This window comes from Oreochromis niloticus, linkage group LG9, assembly GCF_001858045.2.
Source record: "Oreochromis niloticus isolate F11D_XX linkage group LG9, O_niloticus_UMD_NMBU, whole genome shotgun sequence".
Classification (NCBI taxonomy): Eukaryota; Metazoa; Chordata; class Actinopteri; order Cichliformes; family Cichlidae; genus Oreochromis; species Oreochromis niloticus.
The window spans coordinates 1,117,890-1,142,897 of record NC_031974.2 but is presented as its reverse complement, the minus strand read 5'-3'; the positions used below and the strand labels follow the sequence as shown (position 1 = coordinate 1,142,897).

The 25,008-nt window shown below is 39.7% G+C and overlaps 1 protein-coding gene across 9 annotated transcripts; it reads left to right on the top strand.

Annotated features, from left to right (window-relative positions):
• The first annotated feature begins 38 nt into the window (after positions 1–38).
• Positions 39–24,710, top strand: LOC106096685 (zinc finger protein 729). 9 transcript variants are annotated; one of them, XM_019356725.2, is made up of 5 exons: positions 10,662–10,712; positions 16,706–16,798; positions 17,553–17,658; positions 20,860–21,876; positions 23,326–24,710. In XM_019356725.2, exons 3-5 carry the CDS (start codon positions 17,641–17,643, stop codon positions 24,010–24,012), a joined length of 1,722 nt encoding a protein of 573 aa, XP_019212270.1. In that variant the 5' UTR covers positions 10,662–10,712; positions 16,706–16,798; positions 17,553–17,640; the 3' UTR covers positions 24,013–24,710. The 9 variants fall into 9 exon arrangements, with proteins under 9 accessions (XP_025766235.1, XP_019212269.1, XP_025766232.1 ...); XM_025910448.1 differs by having other exon boundaries at positions 10,674–10,712; positions 17,518–17,658; XM_025910450.1 differs by lacking the exons at positions 10,662–10,712; positions 16,706–16,798 and adding an exon at positions 39–222 and having other exon boundaries at positions 17,518–17,658.
• The last annotated feature ends 298 nt before the right edge of the window (positions 24,711–25,008 follow it).

Genomic DNA, 25,008 nt, shown 5'->3' with positions numbered 1-25,008 from the left:
GTTACCAATGTGCAAAAACATTCACTTCATTATCTGCTCTGTGCAAACATCAGCGTGATCACGCAGGACTGAAAACACTGGATCACAATGAATCTGAAGAGACAGAAAGATTATCTTCTGGTTTCAGGGTCAGACTTAAAAACCTTGAGATCAGGCTCCACAGAATTCAGATGGAATGTCCTGTAAAGAGTGTCAGCTGATGTCACACTTGGATCTGATGAGGTAATTTTGATTTCTGGACCTGCAGTTAATAATCCTGGCTCTTAAATTTATGAAGTTGCAAAGTATTGTCCTCCTTCCTTTTTTTTAGTTTGTTTTGCCTGAATGTTGAACCGCTCTGTCATGGTTTGATCAGTAAACCTCATGTGGCTGGCTGCACTTAGAGGGAACCTGCTATACTGCACATGAATTCAATTTTGCATTAGATATTGTTGAATTCTTCTTTATATTGTTGTATCCCTTTATGGATATGTAAAGGAAATAAAGGCAGACATAATGCATGTTTTACTACTGATCTACCTAGCCTATTCCACGAGCACAACATGGCATGGGGCAAAACCAGGAGAACTAACCCCCACACTGATTAGTTGCTTTTCAAGCAGCTGTGTGATGCATACACAGTTGTCATTAGAAAGGTCAAAGCTGATCATTTTCTTGTGGAGACTTCAAACAATCTCAATAGCCCCTATAAGATTTGGGTGACAATAAAATTACCTTGTAATGAAACTGTTGTTTGGCTTAATGAACATTTTATGATGTCCCTGAAACTGTAAATCAGGGGAGTCAAACTCATTTTAAATCACGGCTTCTGTGACCTTCAGTGGGCTAGTGCAGTGAAACTCCCCTTTCTGTCAGTAATGAAATTACATATTTAATTGCTTTTATACACAACAAATGAGAAAGAAAGAAATCTGTCTGCATGATTGTTTGGACTTGAATTGTGAGAAATAAATTTAGAATTGCAGGAAAGTTCTGACTGTACAGTTGTTGCTGTTCTTTACTGTAATTGTAAAAAACAGCAACAAACAAACAGATGTTTCTATAATAGAAAGTGAAAAGAGAAAGTTTTGTCATTTAATTGTTTATTGCTTAATTACTTTGTGTATTATGAATGGACATAAGGGTCATTTTTTATTAGTTGAAAAAGGTGACATACTTCTGAAAATAAAGTTAAAAGACCAAAATGTCTGCTTGTTCGTTGAGAGCAGCAGATCAACCAAGTTTAAAATGATACTTTGTAATAATAATTATAATTATAAATGGCTTTAAGTACACATTTGGACACCCAGTCATGGCTCTGTGCTACATACAGACATTTCTGACTCTCTGCCATTCAAAACACTTTGTAGAAGTTTATTTGATGTAATATTCAACACTGAACTGTAAATTTAGTCTTTTTCAAGGAAGCAATTTTATTCAGAATTTTCATAAAAGCCTTAAAGGGGCAGGGATAGCTCAGTATGCAGAGTGGTCGCTATAACTTCCTCTACATTGTCCAGCTACTCAGTATACTTTAACCTCCTAGGATCTGGCATCCACATATGTGGACATCACATTTTGGGTTATTTAGACCAAAATACTCAATTTTGCTCTGCAAGGGCCTGATATCCACTTATGAGGATGTTATACTGTAACTGTATCGAAATTTTAAATGAATATCCTCATATGTGGCTCTCATTTTTCTTAGAAACAAAAAATAGGTTTAAAAAAATCTGGTAATTCTTTGTTTTTACATTCATCCGGCCCCAATCAGCTCAAATATCAAAGAGAAATTAAAAATGCATGCTGTGGAAGAGTTTGGGTCTTAGGAAGTTAATAATATCTACCTTTATGGTACAACAAAACACATAAGTTGCTAGGAAGCATCTTTGAAAGTCTAAAATAGAGGGAGGGTTAGCACTTCCGAATTTCTTGTTCTGTTACTGGGCTACGCATATAAAATTAACGACATACTGGGTAGCTGACAATGGAAATCCCCTCACATGGTTGCAGCTTGAGCAGGAAACTTGTCAGCCTTACTGTATAGGAGCTATACTGCTGTCTCCCCTGCCCATTGATCAGTCTATATATGATGGCAATGTAGTGATACGCTGCCATCATATATATTCTTAAGCAGATTAAATTACAATTTATTTGAAGCCTTTATCCTCTATTACTCAGTTACAAGAGTTATACAAGCTACCAGGGAGCAACTTTTTTCTCAGATACCTCCAGATAGGAAATGGGTAGAGGGTTTTGAAACCCTTAACATTTCGAGTCTTTATGAGTGTCTCCAACTTGAATTGAATTTTGAATTTTATTTATTTAAAAGGGACAGTGCAGTTTAACATAGTTCAAGTGCAAGACATGAGGCTGATGTACCGCACATAGGTTTATAGCTACTGCTAATTTTCAACAATTGTCTCTTGTTGGGCTTACAGTCTAAATAAATACATATTACAATAAAACATACATTTTCATAAAACCAAATTACATCATAAATACAATTACAATTAATAGACAATAATTTAAAATAAAATTAAAATCATCAGATAAAATGACTACAACTTTGGTTTCCCTTTAACCACACTTTAACCTTCAATGTAAAGGATCTAATGTCTGTAATCAGTTTGATATCGGTTGGAAGTGTGTTCCACAGATGGCAGGCCTTTATAGAAAAAGCTGACTGACCGAATGTAGATCTGCGATATAATATCTTGCAGTTGCCGTTCACCTTACTCCTAGTAACACGATTACTGTCTTGTCTCTGAATGTATCTATTGAGACACTCCTATTTATACATTTAAAAACTAATTTAAGATAACACCAATGATTAAAACTCTTAAAACTAAATAAGTTATATTTCTGTAAAATGTGACAATGATGCCACCGAACCGATTTTTTATCCATTATTTTTAAGGTTTGATTATATAAGGATACCACAGGCTGAATTGTAGATGGTGCTGCTTGAGTCCAAACTGTCATACAATATGAAAAATGAAAAAATATCATAGAATGCATAAATAACTGAGCTGCTGAAGTGGGTATATAGTGCCGAATTAACTTAAAACAATTCAGATTAGCCTTGACCGTCTTAGAAATCTTCTTTACGTGCTTGTCAAATTTAAGATGTGAATCTAAGATTATTCCTAAAAACTTAAAATCTTTGACCTCCTTTATTTCTTCGTTCCCTAGGTTGATTTTAAAATCATCAGATGAATTTCGTTTCCTAATCGAAAAACACATAGAAACTGTTTTTTTTTTAATTCAGTACAAGATGATTTTGTTCCAGCCATTTCTGGACACCATTTAGATGTACTGTTAAGGTGTCTGCTGCTTCACCAGGTGACTTAGCTGGTACGTGTATAACTGCATCATCTGCATAAAGTTGGCAGTTGGCTTTTGGGCAGCTGGTAGGCAGATCATTTATAAACAAACTAAATAGCAATGGGCCAAGAACAGATCCTTGGGGAATACCGATTCTGTTTTCCAACATGGATGACTTTTCTTTATCAACCCTCACATACTGCTCTCTTTTGTAGAGATAGGACTCAAACCAGTCAACTGCTTGCTTTGAAAAGTCAAATTTTATCAACTTAGAAAGAAGTATGTCATGATTGACAGTGTCAAAAGCCTTTTTTAGGTCACTGCACCCACAACATTACCATTATCCAGATTACACTTAATATTTTCAACAAAATAGCAATTTGTCATTTCTGTGGAAAATTTTGGTCTAAAACCAAACTGCATTGGATGAAGCAGTTGATTAGTCTCTAAATAATCAATTAACTGTGCTGCCACAACCTTCTCAAGCACCTTCGAAAGAACAGGGAGTATGGAAATTGGACGATAATTACATATCAAATCACGCTCGCCTCCTTTAAAGACTGGAGTAACTACAGCCCTTTTCCAGTCAGTTGGGAATGTCCTATTTCTTATTGATAAATTTATAAGATGTGTTAAAGGTTTTGTCAAGAAATCTCTAAATTTTTTAATAAAACAAGTGTCCAAGCCATAAATATCCTTTGCCCTAGAATCTGATAATTTCTCAATAACCTCTGTGACCTCTGCTTCATTAACCTCTTCAATAAAAAATGAGTCTGATGAATCGATAGGTCTGTTTTTAATAGTGACCACTGGAGAGCTGAAATTTTGCATTAATTCTTCTACAGATTGTATAAAATATTTGTTAAATTCATATGCCATGGAACCCTTATCTATAATAATTGTGCCATTTATATTGACTTGCTCAATTTCCTTCCTGCTAGATGATCTGTTAATTAAATCGTTTAAATGCTTCCAAAGGGAGACATTATGACCTTTAGCTTTTTCTATAATATGAGTGTAATATAAAGCCTTAGCTTTACGCAATTCCATGACTACTTTATTTCTTAGGCCTTTATAGATCATATAATCCGTATTACCTTTAGTAGTTAAGGCTGTTTTTAACGCCAAATCTCGTCTTTTCATAAGTTTATGTATTTCACTATTTAACCATGGTAGATTTTGCTTCCTTTGCTTAAATTTGATACTTTTGGTATATTTAGATATTACTTCAGTCAGGGAGCTAGTCATGGAATTGCAACACAACTCCAAATCATCTGATTTTATAAGATGATCCCAGTTGCGATTCGCAAGCTCCTGTTTAAGCTTTACAATTTCAGACTTGGGAATAAATGTCTTTACATGGTCAGGGCTGTTTGTACTATAATACTGCAATCGTTTTTTAGTCAATTTCCTAACAGTTAAAATCATATTATGATCAGACAGACCAGTTAATAAGTTATATGTTTTTGTTATCCGATCTATTTTATTAGTGAATACCATATCAATTAGAGTTCTACTATTTTTGGTGACTCTTGTGGGTCCTTTAATTATTTGCTTAAATTGAAATTTTGACATAATAATTTTTAATTTTTGGTTATTAGTTTTATCCAGCCAGTTGATGTTAAAGTCACCATAAAATATTGTTTCTCTACAACAATTCAATTCTTTTACTGCATCTTGTAACTGATCATAAAATGAGACACTATGTGATGGCGGGTTATATAGGACAACAATATTAAAACACATTTGGGGGGAAAGAATCACCTGTAAAGCTAAACATTCAAGAGGAGTATTCATTTGTATTTCACTACATTTGTGCTTTTCTTTAATGAAAATCAGACACCCCCCCCCCCCCCCCCCCCCCCCCGCCACCAATGTCAATCATGTTTGCTGGAATATTCACATGAAGCCATGTTTCAGTTAAACAAAGATAATCCAAGTTTGAGTCACAAAGAAGAGTATAAATCTGATCTATTTTTGGAATAACACTCCGAATACTTAAGTAGCCGCCAAGAATACATTTGGGTTTAGATTTCAAGTCCCATAACACTTTGGCATGATTAACAGTTTGAAAGATTAACAGCCCATTGTTACACCTCGTAACAATGGGCTGGGAGGTCAGTTCCTTGATTATTAATATGCAAATTAGGATGACCATGGATCAACAACCACTGATCAATGGCCATGAGTACCATTCACAGAGAGTTGGTGAATGGCTGCAATATCAGCATTGTAAGATGGTGAAAGATGATTCGCTGTGTTTAGAAAAAAGGCATCTCAACTGTTTTGATAATTCTGACACATAGGGGACCAATAAGGAACTGACCTCACAGCCCATTGTTCCTTCAGTGGGCTCGTTTCAGTCATTGTGCAAATGTACCGTTTATAAGATTGGGGGAACCTGCAGTCAGCTGAGACTAAGGATGTCACTTGGATGAGTGACAAAACATTTCTCCCATTGAAAAAAGCTATGCCCAGATGAACAGAATCAACTTTTTTTTACTTACATTTATTTACCTGGATGATTGAGCATGCATCATCCACTCTGTGTCATTGGCATTACTCTGCAATACTCCTGCTCGCAGCACGCAGTGCATGACGGAAACCTGAGTGCATGTGTGCTCTGGTTTAATGCAGAAATATACTCCCAAAAACCGCTAATCTAGTGATCACCGTGACAACAAACAGACCTCTGGTGTACAGGTTAACAGTTTAAAACACAATCACCTCTTTTTAAACCTAGTGTTAGTTTATAATTTATAATTTATTTTATTTAAAAGGGACAGTGCAGTTTAACATAGTTCAAGTGCAAGACATGAGACTGATGTACCGCACATAGGTTTATAGCTACTGCTAATTTTCAACAATTCACTTGACTACTTATAAAAATGATTAAGCACATGGTTTCTACTTTGCTTATTTTTACCTATTGCAGGGGGTCCCTTAAAGTTCGCTCCACAATCATCCAGGAAATACTTTGCATAGCATTGCAGCCCAGCTTCAGTTTAACTTCATTCTATAAGACACAGTTGTCACAGCTCGTACATTTTCTTTATACACATACATGTAAGCATTGAGCCAAATTTAATAATGCCAACAAATTAAATGAGCAATATCTGTCTCTTACATATAATATATATAATACACGGTCAAAGATACTTATCTTTGAGTGAAGATTTAAGGTGATAGGAAATTTAAATAAATAACTGCAACTTCAACGGACACTAATGTTTTTGTCACTTTTTATGGAATCAAACTCAAAGTAAGGTCAGTACTTCCACGCTTTAAACGCTGCATGCTCACACTCTCTCCCGCACTCGATATATTATCCACTGTTGATCTGCACACAGCTGTTGTCACGAACGTCGCACTCGCTTATGTCACTGTCATGAGACATTCTCGCAAAAAATCGCAGTTTTAGTAACGCAGTAACGCAGCGTGCTTACGTGAACGTAACGGTCATCTAATTATCGTTTTTGCAATAGTAATCCCTTACATTACTCGTTACTTGAAAAAAGTAGTCAGATTACAGCAGATTACTGCCAATCTCTGTTCTCCAGTACTGGAAAATGATTTACAATCATAATTTTTCTCCACATACAAATTCGATTTGGAACAACAGATGTATTATTATATATATCAATATATTGATTAAAAAAAATTCCATCTGTTATAAGGATTGAATGGATCATGGAATTTGGAAGGTTTTACACCTTTTAGACAATGAAGGCAATGTATTAACATATAATATCTTCATAGATAATTATGGTTTATCATGTACTCAAAGTATATTCATGAAAGTTGTGGAAGAATATCAGTGAGCAACACGATCTGGACGGCAAACAAGGTAACAGACAACCACACACTCACTTATGACACACACTGGAAGGAAGAACTCAGATACATCTGGAAGAAACAGCTGCATCATCCAGACAGTTGCAGAATATGATCAATTGGAACTGAAAACATTTAACTATATAGATCACAATACACAGGACTTGGAATATGAAATAGATCCAGACAACAACTTCTTCTCATCTAACAATAACAATTGCTGCTACTGTACAAATAAAGACTACAATCAGAGGATTAAAAATGAGAATAAATTATCAATTATCCACTTTAACTGTAGAAGTCTCTATGCTAATTTTAATCATATCAAAGAATATCTTAACCAGTTTTCACATCCATTTAGTGTCATTGCCTTATCAGAAACTTGGATCAATATGGAAAAAGGAACAGACTTTGAACTGGAGGGTTATGAATTCACATTTATAACTAGGCGAAACAAAGGAGGAGGAGTGGCCTTGTATGTGGACAAAGCCTTGAAATTTAATGTGGTGAAAAAGATGACGATGGTGATTGATAATGTACTAGAATGTATTACAGTTGAAATTTGTAAAGAAAAAAGTAAAAATGTAATCATTAGCTGTATATACAGAGCTCCAGGTAGTAGCATTGAGACATTTAAAGACTGGATAGAAGAAACATTTATTGAAATAGCTCACAAAGAAGTTTTCATTTGTGGAGACTTCAATATAGATTTGCTGAACCCAAATAAACATATAACCACTGAGGAATTTATAAACACAATGTACAGTATGAACCTATTCCCTAAAATTACTAGACCTACCAGGATCACATCACACTGTGCAACTCTCATAGATAACATTTTTACAAATGACATTGAAAATAAGACTGTAAGTGGACTCCTGATTAACGACATAAGTGACCATCTTCCAATTTTTACAATCTATGATAGGAATTACAAGATCAATAAAATGGACAGTAAAAAAGAGTACAGACGAGTAAGAACAGAAGAAAGAATGAATGCATTTAAAAAAGATTTATTGAAAGAAAACTGGGGTGAAGTATATCAGGAACAGGACGTTAATAGTGCGTATAGTGAATTCCTTAGAATATTTACATTACTGTACAATACTAACTGTCCAATAAAGCAATATAGTAGGAAACATAAATATATGGACTGTCCTTGGATAACAAAAGGTCTGCAAAATGCATGTATAAAGAAAAATGCTCTATACAGAGAGTTCTAAAGAACGAGAACTAAAGATGCTGAAATCAGATACAAAAGATATAAAAACAGGTTAACTAATATACTTAGATTTAGTAAAAAGGAATACTATATGAAACCATTAGATATAAATAGAAATAATAAAAGATTATGGGAAATACTAAAGAGTGTTATAAAACGTGGGACTGGACAAAATAACTATCCCAAGTATTTCATTTGTAATGACCATGAAGAATACAATATGGATGTTGTGGCAAATAGTCTCAATGAATTCTTTGTAACTGCTGGACCAAATTTAGCAAGAACAATCACTGATCCTGGGAAAGCACAGGAAAAACCGGATACACTGATAGACAGAAATCCATATTCTATGTTTCTCACAGCCGTTGATGAAAATGAAGTTTTTGAAATTGTCAAAAAATGTAAAAATCAGAAATCTTTGGATTGTAATGATATTGACATGATAGTGGTTAAAAGAGTCATTGAGGCTATTATAAAACCGTTTACATACATAGGTAATTTATCACTTCAAACTGGTCGATTTCCAGACAGAAAAGCTTCTGAAGCGTGATCATCGAACAATCAAGCGTTTCATTCAAAATAGTCAACAGGGTCGCAAGACGCGTGTGGAAAAACCAAGGCGCAAAATAACTGCCCATGAACTGAGAAAAGTCAAGCGTGCAGCTGCCAAGATGCCACTTGCCACCAGTTTGGCCATATTTCAGAGCTGCAACATCACTGGAACCGAATGATCCAAGATCACGCGAAATCGTCAACAATCAAATCCAGCTAACTTACTTAGCGAGGTACGAAGAACGGGCCCCTGGGCTCATGTATTTTCAGTGTATGTTTATGTTGGAGGAGTTCAAGTATCTCGGGGTCTTGTTCGCGAGTGATGGGAGAAGGGAGCCGGAGATCGACAGACGGATTGGTGCTGCGGCTGCAGTGATGCGGACGCTGCACCGGTCCGTCGTGGTGAAGAGGGAGCTGAGTGTAAAAGCGAAGCTCTCAATTTACCGGTCGATCTACGTCCCTACCCTCACCTATGGCCACAAGCTGTGGGTAGTGACTGAAAGAACGAGATCGCGGATACAAGCGGCAGAAATGAGCTTCCTCCGAAGGGTGGCTGGCCTCTCCCTTAGAGATAGGGTGAGAAGTTCGGCCATCCAGGAGGGGCTCAGAGTAGAGCCGCTGCTCCTCCACATCGAAAGGAGCCAGTTGAGGTGGTTCGGGCATCTGACAAGGATGCCTCCTGGGCGCCTCCTGGGTGAGGTGTTCCGGGCATGTCCCACCAGGAGGAGGCCCCGGGGCAGACCCAGGACACGCTGGAGAGATTATATCTCTCGGCTGGCCTGGGAACGCCTTGGTGTTCCCCCGGATAAGCTGGAGGAGGTGGCTGGGGAGAGGGAGGTCTGGGCTTCTCTGCTTAGGCTGCTGCCCCCGCGACCCGGCCTCGGATAAAGCGGATGAAGATGGATGGATGGATGGATGGATGGATGTTTATGTTTATATTTTCCGTGTGGTGTTTTGGTTTGCTCTCCTTTTTCTGTATCTGTTATTGTACTTTTGCACACCTCTGTTGCTTGTGGAAGCTCCCACACAAGAATTTCACTCACATGTACTGTACCAGTGTACCTGTACATGTGATGTGACAATAAAAGTGATTTGATTTGATTTACATCAGGCTTATACACTTCTGACTGGCCAGCATTTCTACACGGTTAGGAATATATCGCCACCTGCTGCTTTGGCATGTTCTTAGCAACGTTTTCCTTCGTTTTGGGCTTTTACATGTGGACGGGATTTTTTTTTTTTTTACGAAAACGGAAAATGTCCGTTTTTTAAAAATACCCGTGTACGTGTGGATATAGCCAAAGAGAAGGAAATAAGAGCTACTTTTGAAAAACACCCGTGGTTAGGCTGTGCAGCTGTGTCACATGACCGCACTGCAGCAACTCAGAGCAGGAAGAAGGGGCGGAGGAGAGGAGAGGAGGAGGAGAGGATCTGAGGATTCAGGAGTGACGTAAGATTAAAAGCCAGGAAATGGCAGTAATGCAGCAATTTTGGATGCAAGCTGCCGTTAAACTTGACAGGAGAAGAAGAAGGAGGAGTCGGTCAGAGAGAGCAGCTTTTTCATGAAACGGGAGTAAAGTAGTGAACTTAGAGGAGAGAAACAAACTAAAGTATCGATCATATACCACTACCAACGTTTGGATCGATATCTGCATCGATCTGCCCACCCTTGTCTCCTGGATCGTAGCTGAGATCAGCGTGAACCACGTGGGTCTCTGCTCCCTGATCTGTTTCCTGTGTTTGGAAAGAGTTCCAGCTTCATCACGGAGTTTCTCTCGGTTTGTGGGCTCATCTAAAGGTAAGCACCGAGCTAACTTTACTGTGAGTTCAGTTCATGTTGAGTTTAGTTCCTGAATGAGGTCTTCTGCTGCTCTCCTCGGTGTCTGTTCAGTTTATTGTCAACACGTTGAGAGAAGAGTGAGAGAGTGTTTGGAGAAAAACCAACTAATCATTAGCTCAGCATGCTGGGAGAAGTTGAGCGTTTGCTCGCTTACTCCCATTATGCTTTGACTGCAGCTGTAACAACACTGATTCCAGCAGGATTTGTAAAAATCATTTCGATAGGCACACAAAGCTGGAAAGATTTTGTTCTGAGTCTAAGAAGCGACTGGATGTGTGGCTAGGTGCTGTCCATGTTACAGGGCCAATTTAGCCAGTTGGCTAAATTGGGTGTAACTGTGGAGCCGATTGCATATCCATGTATGTGTCTATAGAAACTGTTGTGGAATTTTCTGTTAATAAAGTCTACAACACTGTAGGGGTGGGGCGATAAAAACGACATACGATAGAAACGGTAGCTGTGTCCCAAAACGTCGGCTGCATCCTACGGAGGCCGCATTTGAAGCCCGATTACGTCACAGCCCGGCGACGAAGGCTGTCCCAATTCGTCGACTCCTTCAGATGCAGCCGACAAATGCGTCCTTCATTTCCCCGAATTTGAACACAAGAGCACCTGGCTGCAGCCACTGGGGAGCGCCATATTAGCTGTGTCCCAAAACGTCGGCTGCATCCTTCGGAGGACCCGGCCTTCGCGGTCTACGTGGGCCGGGTCCTTCAAAGACCGAGAAGGCCGGAAGTGCGAGGCTGTGAAATGGGACGGTCTAGCCTTCAGATTTGCGTCACCGCTGTGTCGGTGGAGTTTAATAAACTCGGCCGTCTGCTCCTTGCTATCTAAAATATAACAGGACACTGGCGTAAATTATCGACCGTCTCACACTTCGGTTTAATCAGTTTTCTGTTTGACGTTTATTCAGCTGTGTGAAAATCCCGGAGGAACCCACCCGATGGATTAATAAAGTTTTATCTAATCTAATAACTTTGATCTCAGCCAAACCGATTTACTCTGGAACAAATAAAACACCGAAAATAGGCAAACAATTACATTTTTAAGTTATCCGAGTGACTTATATATCATGTTTAACCTGAGTAGCGAAAGAGCGGGGGTCTGAAAACGATGAAGCCGGGAGTCTGCTGCTCTCGCCGGCTGGAGTCACCATTGAACCCCCCCCCCGGCTTGCTATCGAGCTGGTGGGTAACAGACATCTCCGAAAACGTCGGCGCACTTTTGCAAATGTGCGATGTCTTGATAAACCAAGCAGATGTTTGAGGTTTACACAGCTACTTTCTCGCCTGAACATATGTTAAAAGTTTATTTTGTGACCCAGAAAGATTAAGACTAATTTTAAAACTTAGTAGCGGCCGCCATTGTTGGCAGCTGAAATTTGGCTGGGCCGCGCTATGAATTCTGGGATATGGTGGGCCACGAAGGACACACCCAACCCATCCTTCAAATTCGGGGAAATGAAGGACGCTGTCACTACCCGATCCGTACCGGAAACCCGATCGGTACCCCGCATGCGCAAATGTTACGTCACTTCCTCTCTTTGCCAACATTGCGACATTCAATATGGTCGTGTCCAAATTCATGGGCTGCATCCTCCTGAGGCCGCATTTGTAGACCGATTACGTCACAGCGACGCGCCGAAGGCTGTCCAAATTCGTGGACTCCTCCGAATGCAGCCGACAAATGCGTCCTCCTTTTCCCCGAATTTGAAGGATGGGTCGGGTGTGTCCTTCGTGGCCCACCATATCCCAGAATTCATAGCGCGGCCCAGCCAAACTCCAGTTTCCGGCAATGGCGGCCGCTACTAAGTTTTAAAATTACTTTTATTAATCTTTCTGGGTCGCAAAATAAACTTTTAACATATTTTCAGGCGAGAATGTAGCTGTGTAAACTTCAAATATCTGCTCGGTTTATCAAGGTATTGCATATTTGCAAAAGTGCTTCGACGTTTTCGGAGACGTCTGTTACCCACCAGCTTGATAGCTAATCGAGAGCTCGAGGGTCACTGAAGCCGCCGAGAACGGCACAACTCCCGGCACATCATTTTCAGATCACCGCGGACTTTCGCTACTCAGGTTAAACGTAATATATAAGTCACTTAGACAACCTAAAAATGTTATTGTTTGGCTTTTTTCAGTGTTTTATTTGTTCGTGAGTAAATCGGTTTGGCTGAGATTAAAGATATTAGATTAGATTAGATAAAATAAAACTTTATTAATCCCCCGGGTGGTTTTCACACAGCTGAATAAACGTCAAACAGAAAACTGATTAAACAGAAGTGTGAGATGGTCGAGAATTTATGCCAGTGTCCTGTTATATTTTACATAGCAAGGAGCAGACAGCCGAGTTTATTAAACTCCACCGAGACAGCGGTGACGTTAATCAGACGGCTAGACCGTCCAATTTCACAGCCGTTTACTTCCGGCCTACCCGACCTTCTGAGGACCCGGCCCACGTAGACCGCGAAGGCCGGGTCCTCAGGAGGATGCAGCCCATGAATTTGGACACGACCTATATTTGAATGATACGGTTAGCGCCCAGTTAGCTCCTAGCATTTCTCAACAGCTGTGCCTCCTTTTCGACTACCGGGACATTTAAACAATGGATAATCCTTATACAAACAAATTCCTGCTTTTCTCCTCAACAGAGAGCGTCCCCCGATTGAACAACAGCGCCGTAAAATAAGAAGAATAGTGCCAAATTACAGAGTTAATAATACAGACTTTGTAATGTGTCACGTGAAGATTCATCAGCCAGATGATGTGTTTACTGACAATTGACAGTGATAGCGGACATCATCATCACTATTCCAATCAATCCTCTCCACACAGACAAGCATAAACACACTTGACTATCCCTAAACCAAATTTAACACACGTTTGAAATGACGCTAAGTCAGTTTACAATAGGGTTCGTTCGCTCGGTCAGCAGGGGGCGGTATCCTCAAACACTGGGGAGTAAACTGCCATTAAACGAACAGAAGAAGACGAAAACCCCTGCACATGCGCGGTACGGATCGGGTAGACCCCATTAGTATGGTCCGACTTTGCACATGTGCAGTAAGGATCGGGGAGTCCTGATCCGTAACTATCTTTTTATTTTTTTGTTTTTGTCTACATTATATTAAATGTTTCATTATCGTAAACATTTTAAGAGACACTTATTATTCTTAACATCTTAACAGATACTCTGACCCGTAACTATCGTAAAACGCTTCGACCGGAAGTAGACACCTTTCGCGCATGCGGGGTACCGATTGGGTTTCCGGTACGGATCGGGTAGTGACAGACGCATTTGTCGGCCGCATTTGAAGGAGTCGACGAATTGGGACAGCCTTCGTCGCCTGGCTGTGACGTAATCGGCCTTCAAATGCGGCCTCCGGAGGATGCAGCCAACGTTTTGGGACACAGCTGATATAAATTTAGCCAACGATAGGGATTTATACCGCTCTATTGCGATAGCGCACGTTGATGTCATCACGCTTCATTTCTGTACTGAACAGTCATTTCAAGATTAGCTAGTAAATGTCAACTAGCTAATGTTGGTCATGAGACGAAAGTCATCTCATTTTGGTAATGCATAATATAATATTATAGTTATTATATTAATCATTATTGGTTATTACAGCAGTGAGTTTGAACTCTGTGTCAAATACTGAGCTTCAGTAAAGATTCAAGTTGCAGTTATTTATATTTCCTATCACCTTAAATCTTCACTCAAAGACAAGTATCTTTGACAGTGTATATATAGATGTTTTATATATAAGAGACAAATATTGTTCGTTCCCACAACTCCACCCAGTGCTTCCTGCAGAAGTTCTCTGATGACTCTGCAATAGTCGGCCTCATCACTGATGGGGACGACAAGGAGTACAGAGGACTGACTCAAGACTTTGTGGACTGGTGCCAGCTGAACTACCTCCAGATCAATGCCAGTAAAACCAAGGAGCTGGTGGTAGACTTCCGCAGGCACAAACATCCTCCACTGCAACCACTGAACATCCAAGGTATGGACATTAAGACTGTGGACAGCTACAGGGACCTTGGTGTTCATCTGAACAACAAACTGGACTGGACTCATAATTCAGACGCCCTCTACAGGAAAGGGCAGAGCAGGCTGTACCTGCTGCGGAGACTCAGGTCGTTTGAAGTGGAGGGCCCACTCCTGAAGACCTTCTATGACTCTGTGGTGGCCTCAGCCATCTTTTACGGTGTGGTCTGCTGGGGCGGCAACATCTCCGCCGGGGACAGGAAGAGACTGAACAGGCTGATCCGCAGGGCCAGCTCTGTTCTAGGATGCCCTCTGGACCCAGTGGAGGTGGTGAGTGACAGGAGAATGGTGGCTAAGCTGTCATCCCTGTTGGACAACATCTCCCACCCCATGCAGGAGACTGTGACAGCACTGAGCAGCTCCTTCAGTGGGAGACTGCGGCACCCACGGTGTGGGACGGAGAGATTTCGCAGGTCTTTCCTCCCCACTGCTGTCAGACTCCACAATAAAGACTTTAACTGATCAAACACACACATCCACACATGTGCAATAACACTAATGTGCAATAATCTTTTCTGGCATCGTTGTATTTTTACTCAGTTGTATATAGTATTTGTATTCTATTTTTATCTTATTGTATATTTTATTCTATTTTATTCTACTGTATATAGTATTTTATTCTATTCTGTACAGTTGTGTACTGTATTTATTCTTATTTTATTTTATTCTAATTTTTGCTTCATAACTTTTGCACTGTCCACTTCCTGCTGTGACAAAACAAATTTCCCACGTGTGGGACTAATAAAGGTTATCTTATCTTATCTTATCTTAATATGTTGGCATTACTAAATTTGGCTCAATGCTTACATATATGTGTAAAAAGTAAATGTACGAGCTGTGATAACTGTTTCTGATAGAATGAAGAGTAGACTGATATATGAAATATTCCTTTATTGGGTGAGAAAATCAGACCATGTCATAACTGCTTTAAGTCACACAGAATAGATATCAGAGCCTTAAACAGGCTGACTTCTGCTAAATGGGTCAAACTGGGCAGAAAGTATACAAACACATAACATCCTTATAGAATATGATGTAACACTATAGATCAACTTACCTCAGAATATATAAAGCATATAAACAATTACAGCAATATGATGCAACAAACACAGCAGTGCTTAGGGCTGTTCGATATAACGATATATATCGGATGACGATATAAAAACGTCTATCGTTTCATTTTATGCTATCGTTTGTTTCGTGGTGTCGCAAAATAAACTGTTTAAGGCAATATTTTTACATCGTTTTGATGGTTACTGTAGTGGCTATATTAATTTCTTAAAGTTCTCTGTCTTTTCATGGATGCCTGGATGTTAAACTTAATTGTTACACCTGGTAAAGCAGCAACACTGATCATTTTATTAAAGATGAAAGAATTTAGACAGTTTTTTAGTCTGTGTTCGTTTGACTTTGGGACCTGAAGTGGACAGAGTTTTGGACCCAGATTACTCTGCGAAGCTCCTCACTACGGCAGCCATAATGCTCTGACAATCCATCAAGCAGTGCGGCTTACCAAAGTTGTACTAAAACATTTGTTAACAGATTTCTGCACGCCCAAATCGGTTAAAGGTCAGTAAGCACAACCAGAATTCATACATAAGGCACACTCTCGATTTTTAAGAAAATTAAAGGATTTTAAGTGTGCCTTATAGTGTGGAAAATACGTTATACAGAAGAAAAGAATATATCACGATATATATCATTACCGCATGTGCTTCAAATTATACCGCGATATGGATTTTAGGCCATATTGCCCAGCCCTACAACACGGTCAACAATTTACTTACTCCATGCAGGAGAGCCAACACACATCAAATGTCACAGTTCACAATCATGAGAGCTCTAACCTTGGCAGCGTCCCTTTTATACCCTCACACAAAACTCTCTGTATCTTTCAGTTACCACAGGGTTTTGTCCCACTGGCTGCTATCTTTCCCCAGGAACCTCCTGCACTTGTCTTCTTGGGAGTTTTGTCCTGCAACAGTTAGCAGGTACCATAGTGAAATGTTGTTAAACAAAGCTAAGTAGTTTTCACCAAGTAATACTGACACATACACAGAATTTATCTAAGCAATCAAAGGTTAAACAAAATCCTACAGTGAGATTCTGAACACCTAAATCTAAATGTGGAAATATGAGAACGAGACAGTGAGACACCTCGCTGTCTTGCCACATGTATCGCAAACCACGTCTTGGCTGTTTGTGGAGGTGAAATATGTACATGCATGACTCCGTTTATGCTCAGCCATTGTTGTGAGTGCGCACGCCAGGGGCTGGACACATTTTGCAGCTGTATTTTGCAAATGACTATGACAGGGGTAGAGTAAGTAGTTTCTTCCAATGTAGACGATCCAAATGATATAGTTTCTTTCCACTCTGTTCCTGTTAATGAAACACTACAAATTTACCCCAATGTACTAAAATATCAATATTTTAATATGAGAATGGATCCTAGAACATAAATTACTGGTATCGGAAGAATCGATACTTCAGTATCGATCCGCATACCACTACTAAATATACAGGGTGTAGCATCCCCTGGGTAAAGGTGGTGGTATGCAGGGTGCTCAGTGGCTTTTTCCTTTCAAGTTCTTGTAGGCAGCTGATGACTTTCTTTTTGTAGTTGCTTCTGGGGTTTCACCTTGAAGCTTCATAGGTATTGTTGTCACTGAGGAGTGTAGTAATGTTTATGTGCTCTGCTTCTTGTCAGGGATAAAATACATATCTGCAATTTTTGTGTCCCAGCTGAGTAACAGGAGGAGGAGAGTCTGGTGGAGCAGCAGAGAAACAATTTCAGCCATTTGGACTCAGCTCAGCCACTACAGAGGAAACAATGACTTCAACACAAAAGGTGAGAAAAATGATCACAGTTGCTGAAGTTGTGTGCACAGCTGGTTGTTAACAGCAGCTTTATCTTTTCCATCCTGGGCTCCTCCATACATACAGAATCTACATTCACAAACAAAAACCATAGAAGTTACAAGAAAATACAAACACCATATTTTATCAGCACTTAGTTACTTAGCACTTAGGCCGAGAGATAAGGCGGTAGACGTAGAATAAGGCCCGCAAAGTGGAAGCGCCTTTCACCAACAACATCAGCTAGAGGGTTGGTGCCTGCTCTTTGTGAGCCCTCTTCATTCGTCTTCTGGTCCCAATAGGAAATTCTCACGATTCACCGCAGGCCACGTTCAGGCTTTGATTGATCGCATTTGTTGAGTGCCAGGTTTCACTAGCGTACAGTGCAGTCGGAAGATGATAGAGTTAAATAGTTTGATCTTGAGCCTAGCATTCAGGGAGGTCAATTTCCAAATAGGTTGGAGACATCAGAGAACACCGGCCGCCTTCTCTACTTTGATGTTGACATCTCGATCAGAGATCCCGTCATTTGAGATGATGCTGACCAGATACATGAAATTCTCCACATCTTCAGCGCGTTGTTGGTTGATCATGACAGGAACGTGTGCATGTGCGTAGCCAACTTGGAGTACTTTGGTCTTCTTGGCACTGATTCTTAAACCGACTTTCAAGGTCTCCCTCTGCAGAGCTGCAGTTGACTCTTGGAGGTCTTACTGAGCTGAGCCCAACAGGGTGATGTTGCCTGGAAAAAAGTCCAAGTCGATGAGATTACGCCTTTTTTTTCCAGGGAACACCAATACCAACTTGGTCAGCTGATCGTCGCATGATGAAGTCAGTTGATAAAAGAAAGAGGAAAGGTGATAGTACGCATGCCAATATTGATCTCGAAGAAATCTTCTCAGCCGTCAGCCGTCTGGAAGCAGCAGCAGGAGTTGGCATAGAGACCACGAAGGGCATATACAAACTGCTGGGGGACTCCATAGTGACGTAGGATAGCCTATAAACGCTGTCAAAAGAATTCTTGAAATTGATGGAATTGATAGAACTCTTCCTTTGGTATTCCAATGTTTTTTTTCAATGATCATGCGGAGGGTGAAGATTTGCTCGACACAGGACCGGCCACTCCAGCCTGCTCATCGTCCACTGCGCATCGTTTCCGTTTCGAAAGAACGAGGCAAAGCAACTTCCCGGGTACTGACAGTAGCGTGATGCCCCACAAGTTGTTACAGTCTCCCAAATCGCCTTTCTTCGGATGTTTGATGACGCCTTTTGTCTCATCAGGTACACGCGATGTTGACCAGCAGGCGTTTAGGAGTCATGTAAGAGCGAATTCTGCAGAGCTGCAGTTGACTCTTGGAGATCTTACTGAGCTGAGCCCAACAGGGTGATGTTGCCTGTAAGAGCGAATTCCAGCTGGGGTCCACCATGCTTTAACATTTCAGGGATGACCTGAAGACAGGGGCCTTTTCACTCTTGAGGACTCAGATCGTTGTCTTGACTTCGGTAACACTGATTTGTCCGATATCGACTGGAAAAAAGTCCATGGAGGGTGCAAGGTCTTCGGCCACCTGGTCCTGAGCAGACTTCGCCAAACTACATTGATCAATGGGGTAGTCACGATTAGATCGACTATCAAAATCGTCGTCGACGAATTTAATAGTGGATGCGTCGTTTGAAGCTTTGTAAGATCACAAAAGACGCAGGAACTAGTAGGATTTAAGAGTGTAATAACGGACTGAAACAGAAGATGGCAGCACTGCATGTACAAGGATGCCAGCTGCCGTTAAACCCCGAAGAAGAAGCAGCTCTGTCCCAGAATTCATAGCGCGGCCCTGCTCAGTTTCCAACAATGGCGGCAGCTAGTTAGTTTTAATATTACTCTCATTACTCTTTCTGGGTTACAAAATAAACGTTTAACATATTTTCAGGCGAGAATGTAGCTGTGTAAACCTCAAATATCTGCTCAGTTTATCAAGACACCACATATTTTCAAAAGCGCTCCGATATTTTCGGAGACGTCTGTTACCCACCAGCTCGATAGCTAGCCGGGGGCAAGGCTCACTAGAGCCGCTGAGAACACCGGGCTCCCGGCAAATCGTTTTCAAACCCACCGCTGTCTTTCGCTACTCAGGTTAAACATGATATATAAGTCACTTAGATAACTTAAAAATGTTATTGTTTGGCTTTTTTCAGTATTTTATTTGTTCCGAGTTAATCGGTTTGGCTGAGATTAAAGTTATAGTTTTTGCACAGATGAATAAACGTCAAGCAGACAACTGATTATCAGAAGTGTGAGATGCTCGAGAATATACTCCGGTGTCCTGTTATATTTTAGATAGCAAGGAGCAGACAGCTGAGTTTATTCAACTCCACCGAAACAATCTGCAAGTTATCATCTTGTCTTTATTTTTAGTTAGCACAGACCATAAACACTTAAAGCTGTAAGCTAATGATAGTCATATAAGAGCAGATGCTGCTGGTGCAATAAGCTGTACGTTTTACGTCCAACGGATGATGATCTGATTAGTCGACTAATCGCAAAAATAATCGGTGACTAGTCGACTATCAAAATAATCGTTTGTGGCAGCCCTACAATGGGGTTCCATGAATGGTGGGAGGTACGAGTCGTATTCTTGTAAAAGCTGGGCCAATTTACCAGTTTGGTACTGAGTCTGTACATTACATATTCCATAACGGTTAGTTTCTTTTGGGTCGAAATTTGATCAACGCATCGAACAGGTAACAACCTGAGGGCTTTCCTCCACTGCTGTCATCAAGGGTTGCCGATCATCTTTGCCCTGGTTCAATCGATGATGAGATTCGTTTGCTCTTTCTGTAGCAATCGAGGTTTTAAAAGGTGGAGTTGCTAACCCCATGCCCAACCCTCCTCCTTTCTCATCCAGCCTTGGGACCAGCAACAGCAGAGTTTTTATCAGCACACAATATCGTCAGCTAACTCACAATTTTTCATATAGTCATTTTCTACAGTGATCAGTGCTTCTTTTATTATGTCATTTTCCTTACAACTCCCATTGTAGCACATCTTTGTAAAGTGATACTATCTCCAGAATGCGGTGGTAACACACCTACAACGTGTTTGTTGACATCTTTGATTCCACTAATGGAGGCAGTTTCAGTTAAGTCCATGACTGCATTTCAATCACTGCCTCTGTTTGTATCTCTGTCACTGCAGGACCAACATGTAATGAGAAGTCAGCGCTCTCAGGAGACCGACAAACCTTACCGAAAAAAGGGGCAGAAAAAATACAGCTGTGATGAGTGTGGAAAGGATTTTACCCTTCTTGGAAACTTTAAAGCACACCAACTCGTCCACAGTGGAGTTAAAGCATACAGCTGTGACTTGTGTGGAAAGTCTTTTGCCCGGGCTGGAACCTTGAAAAAACACAAAGTCATCCACAGTGGAGTTAAAGCATACCGCTGTGATGAGTGTGGAAAGTCTTTTACCCAGCTTGGTCACTTAAAACAACACCAACTTATCCACAGTGGAGTTAAAGCATACAGATGTAACTTGTGTGGAAATTCTTTTACCCGGGCTGGAACCTTAAGAAAACACCAAGTCATCCACAGTGGAGTTAAAGCGTACAGCTGTGACTTGTGTGAAAAATCTTTTATCGATGCTGGAAGCTTAAAAAAACACAAACTCACCCACAGTGGATTTAAAGCATACCACTGTGACTTGTGTGGAAAATCTTTTACTCAGGCTGACAACTTAAAAACACACCAAGTCATCCACAGTGGAGTTAAACCATACATTTGTGACTTGTGTGGAAAATCCTTTGCTCATCCTAGAAGCTTAAAAATACATCAACTTATCCACAGTGGAGTTAAAGCACACAGCTGTGATCAGTGTGGTAAAACGTTTGCTCACAGTTGCAACTTACGACGTCATCAAGATACCCACTCTGGAATTAAGGCAAATAGCTGTGACAATTGTGGTAAAACCTTTAGTAGTATGAGTTACCTAAAAAGACACCTACGCATTCACACTGGACATGATGTTTACTGCTGTGATCAGTGTGGGAAAGTCTTTACAACAGCCACACAGTTACGTCACCATACATTTACCCACACTGAAGAGAGACCTTATAAATGTGACCTGTGTGAGAAGACTTTTAAAGCTCCACATTCTCTGAAAGGGCACCAGCAGATCCACACCAGAAGGAAACTCTATAAGTGCAGTTACTGTGAGGTATGTATTTATATTTTTATCTTGTATTTTAAGCCTGACTGTTTGGAACAACTCTGCTCTCTAAATTTGTTTTAGCATGTTAGTAATTCTACTGCAATTAAAGGTAGTGTTGTGAGGTTCATCATATTTTAGTTTCAGTTAATATTTTTTTCTTCCATGATCATAAAAAAACTAAATAATTACTTTTCTGTAGTCACAATCTCCCCTTTCTTCCAAATTTATGACTGCTACAATCTGGCCAGTGGTAGATGATTTATTATGTTCTTTACTAACTAAAAACTAGAGATGGCATGATACCACTTCTTTATGTCCGATACCGATATCATAAATTTGGATATCTGCTGATACCGATATGAATCTGATATAGTGTGTTTTTCTCAATAAAACTGATTTTTTTAATATCTTGCTGCTTTTTTATCAATCTAATAAACTTAACCCTACTCCATCCTTCCTGTTCTGGTATTTTAAAGAGTAAGCAACCTAACTAAAAGGGGTTTTTAAAACTCCCAGCAAAATAAATAAATAAAAAATAGGAAACCACCCCCCACCCTCCACCTCATGATGCTTAATCGACGTAATCAACTTTAATTTGATGCAGTGCGGGAAAAAAATGCACAGAAATCAATTATTTTTCAAGAATAATTAAATAGATTCAACATCTTTCTTCAACAGAACTGCAGACTGCACAGATGGTACCTTCCCAAAGGAAAAAGTACTATAGCTTACTAGGGTATATTAGACCTAACAGTTACTATATACAGTAATGGACTTCTATACATTTTACATCAGATTAAAAACTTTGGTTGTAAGATTCGGATAATTATTTATTAAAAGCTCGACATTTTAAATGAGAATAAGAAAGAAAAGTATGTCTTTGTGCCCCCTTTTCTCTGTTCATGCCCTATCGGCCCCCCTGGCTAAACTTTGCTAGATCCGCCCCTGCACAGTTACCAGCCGTCAGCTACGTAGAAAAGGATCCTGGTGTAGAAAGTAATATTAAATACATTCTAACAACAGCTTATCAAGCTTAAACCTGCTGCTGTTGTCGCAAGTTTTTTTTATATTTAATGGATCGGATTACATTTTTTATTTCTCTCCCATATCCGATCCAGTAATTTATGTCAGTATCGGACCGATACATAATATCGGATCGGTCCATCTCTACTAAAAACAATTATTTTTGCTTTAAATTGGGAGTGAGACCGATTGGATTGGAACTTTTCATGTGTACTTATAAAAAATATGATGTAACTTGTTTAGATATGATTGTTTGTATATTAAATGAACTAGATGGAAAAATGGAGAGTAATTTTCGCCTATTAAGTTGAGTGTTATAATGCAAACATTAAAATGTAACTGGATGTTGGCAGAGATGCTCTTTATTTCAGGCGACGTTCAGGATAAAAATGTTGAAGGACTGACTTACACTGTGTTTGTGTCTTTGTTTAGAAGCAGAGTGACACAGATGGATCCAGTTCTCAACCCTGTCGCCACTGTGGTGGTGGGAAAGAGTTTCGCTGTGACCTTTGTGGAAATGCTTTCAGTAATCGACAGAGTCTAAATCGACATCGGCGTAGACACACTGGAGACAAAATGAACTACTGCAAAGAATGCGGGAGAGGCTTCACCACATCAAGTGATTTAAAATGCCATGAACTCTACCATAGTGGGGTTAAAAAGCACGTCTGTGACCAGTGTGGGTCATCCTTCACCGCTGCAGGTGACCTTAAAAAGCATAAGCGAATCCACACAGGAGAGACACCATATAAGTGCAAACACTGTGACAGAAGCTTTTCATATGCAGCGAGCCGTAACCAACATGAACTTACACACATGGAAGAGATATTTAGCTGTGACCAGTGTGACAAGAGCTTTAGGAATTTCACTTCATACTCCAGACACAAACAAGCCCACGCTGCAAATAAACAGTTTCACTGTTACCAATGTGCCAAAGCATTCACTTCATTATCTGCTCTGTGCAAACATCAGCGTGATCATGCAGAACTGAAATCACCAGATCACAAAGAATCTGAAGAGACAGAAAGATCCTCTTCTGGTTTCAGGGTCAGACTTCAAAACCTTGAGATCAGGCTCCACAGAGTTCAGATGGAGTCTCCTGTAAAGATTGTCAGCTGATGTCACACTTGGATCTGATGAGGTAGCTCTGATTTTTGGACCTGCAGTGAATGTTAAATTAATGAAGCTGTAAGTATAGATATGTACATGAAGTTTATTTTCCCTTGAGGGAATTTTAATGTTGTAAATTTTCATCCCTGATACATTTAAATGTTTCTTCCCTTAGGAAACCGTAGTGTTTAGTAGTTGTACCTTTTGCTACATTATAGAAGTTATAGGAATGTGTTTTACCAAACTTGTATTGTATCAAAACTGCCCATTTGAATATATACATCAGTTCTTTTCATTTTAACTTTCTTCTTCTTTTCCAAATATAACTTGCTTTCTCTATGTATTCAGTTTATGTATTACTTCAGTTACATTTTAATCATTTTTCATATTTATTCTTCTGCTTTGGTAATCCCTGCTCTTAAATCTTTTTCTTTCAAAGCTTCAAATAATTTCTCACCAGTTGCTCCGAAAGCTTCCAAAATGAACTAAATCTATCAACCGGCATTCAAACAATAACTACTATTGATTTTTTTTTTTTAAGTTATTGCATTTTAATCCACATGTTCTGCGGCTGTTTTTCCTGTAGATTTGAAGTTTGCATTACAAAATCCTGATACTGTTAAAGCATTAGTTATATTTGATGAATTATGTGTAAAGTTCTTATTAAACAGTTTGGTGTCAAAAATAAAGAACTTGTCTCACAACAAGTACTTTGAGCCATGATTTCAGATTCAAACAATTTTTCTTTTTTATTAGGATTTTCTCATAATAATAGAGACAAAAGAAAAAGAATATGGAAACTAAAACCTTGCTCAGGCAATACAAAATTCAGAGGCACATACAAAACAATTGGAGTAAACCAAAAGAACTCCTAGTAAGACCCATAATCAGGCAAATCAATTCAGTTTGGGGAAGGCCCGCAACAAGGAGGATGACAATACAGGTCCAACATATTTCAGATATGGGTCCCAAGTTCTGTGGAAAGTGTCTAAAGTGTAATTGAGC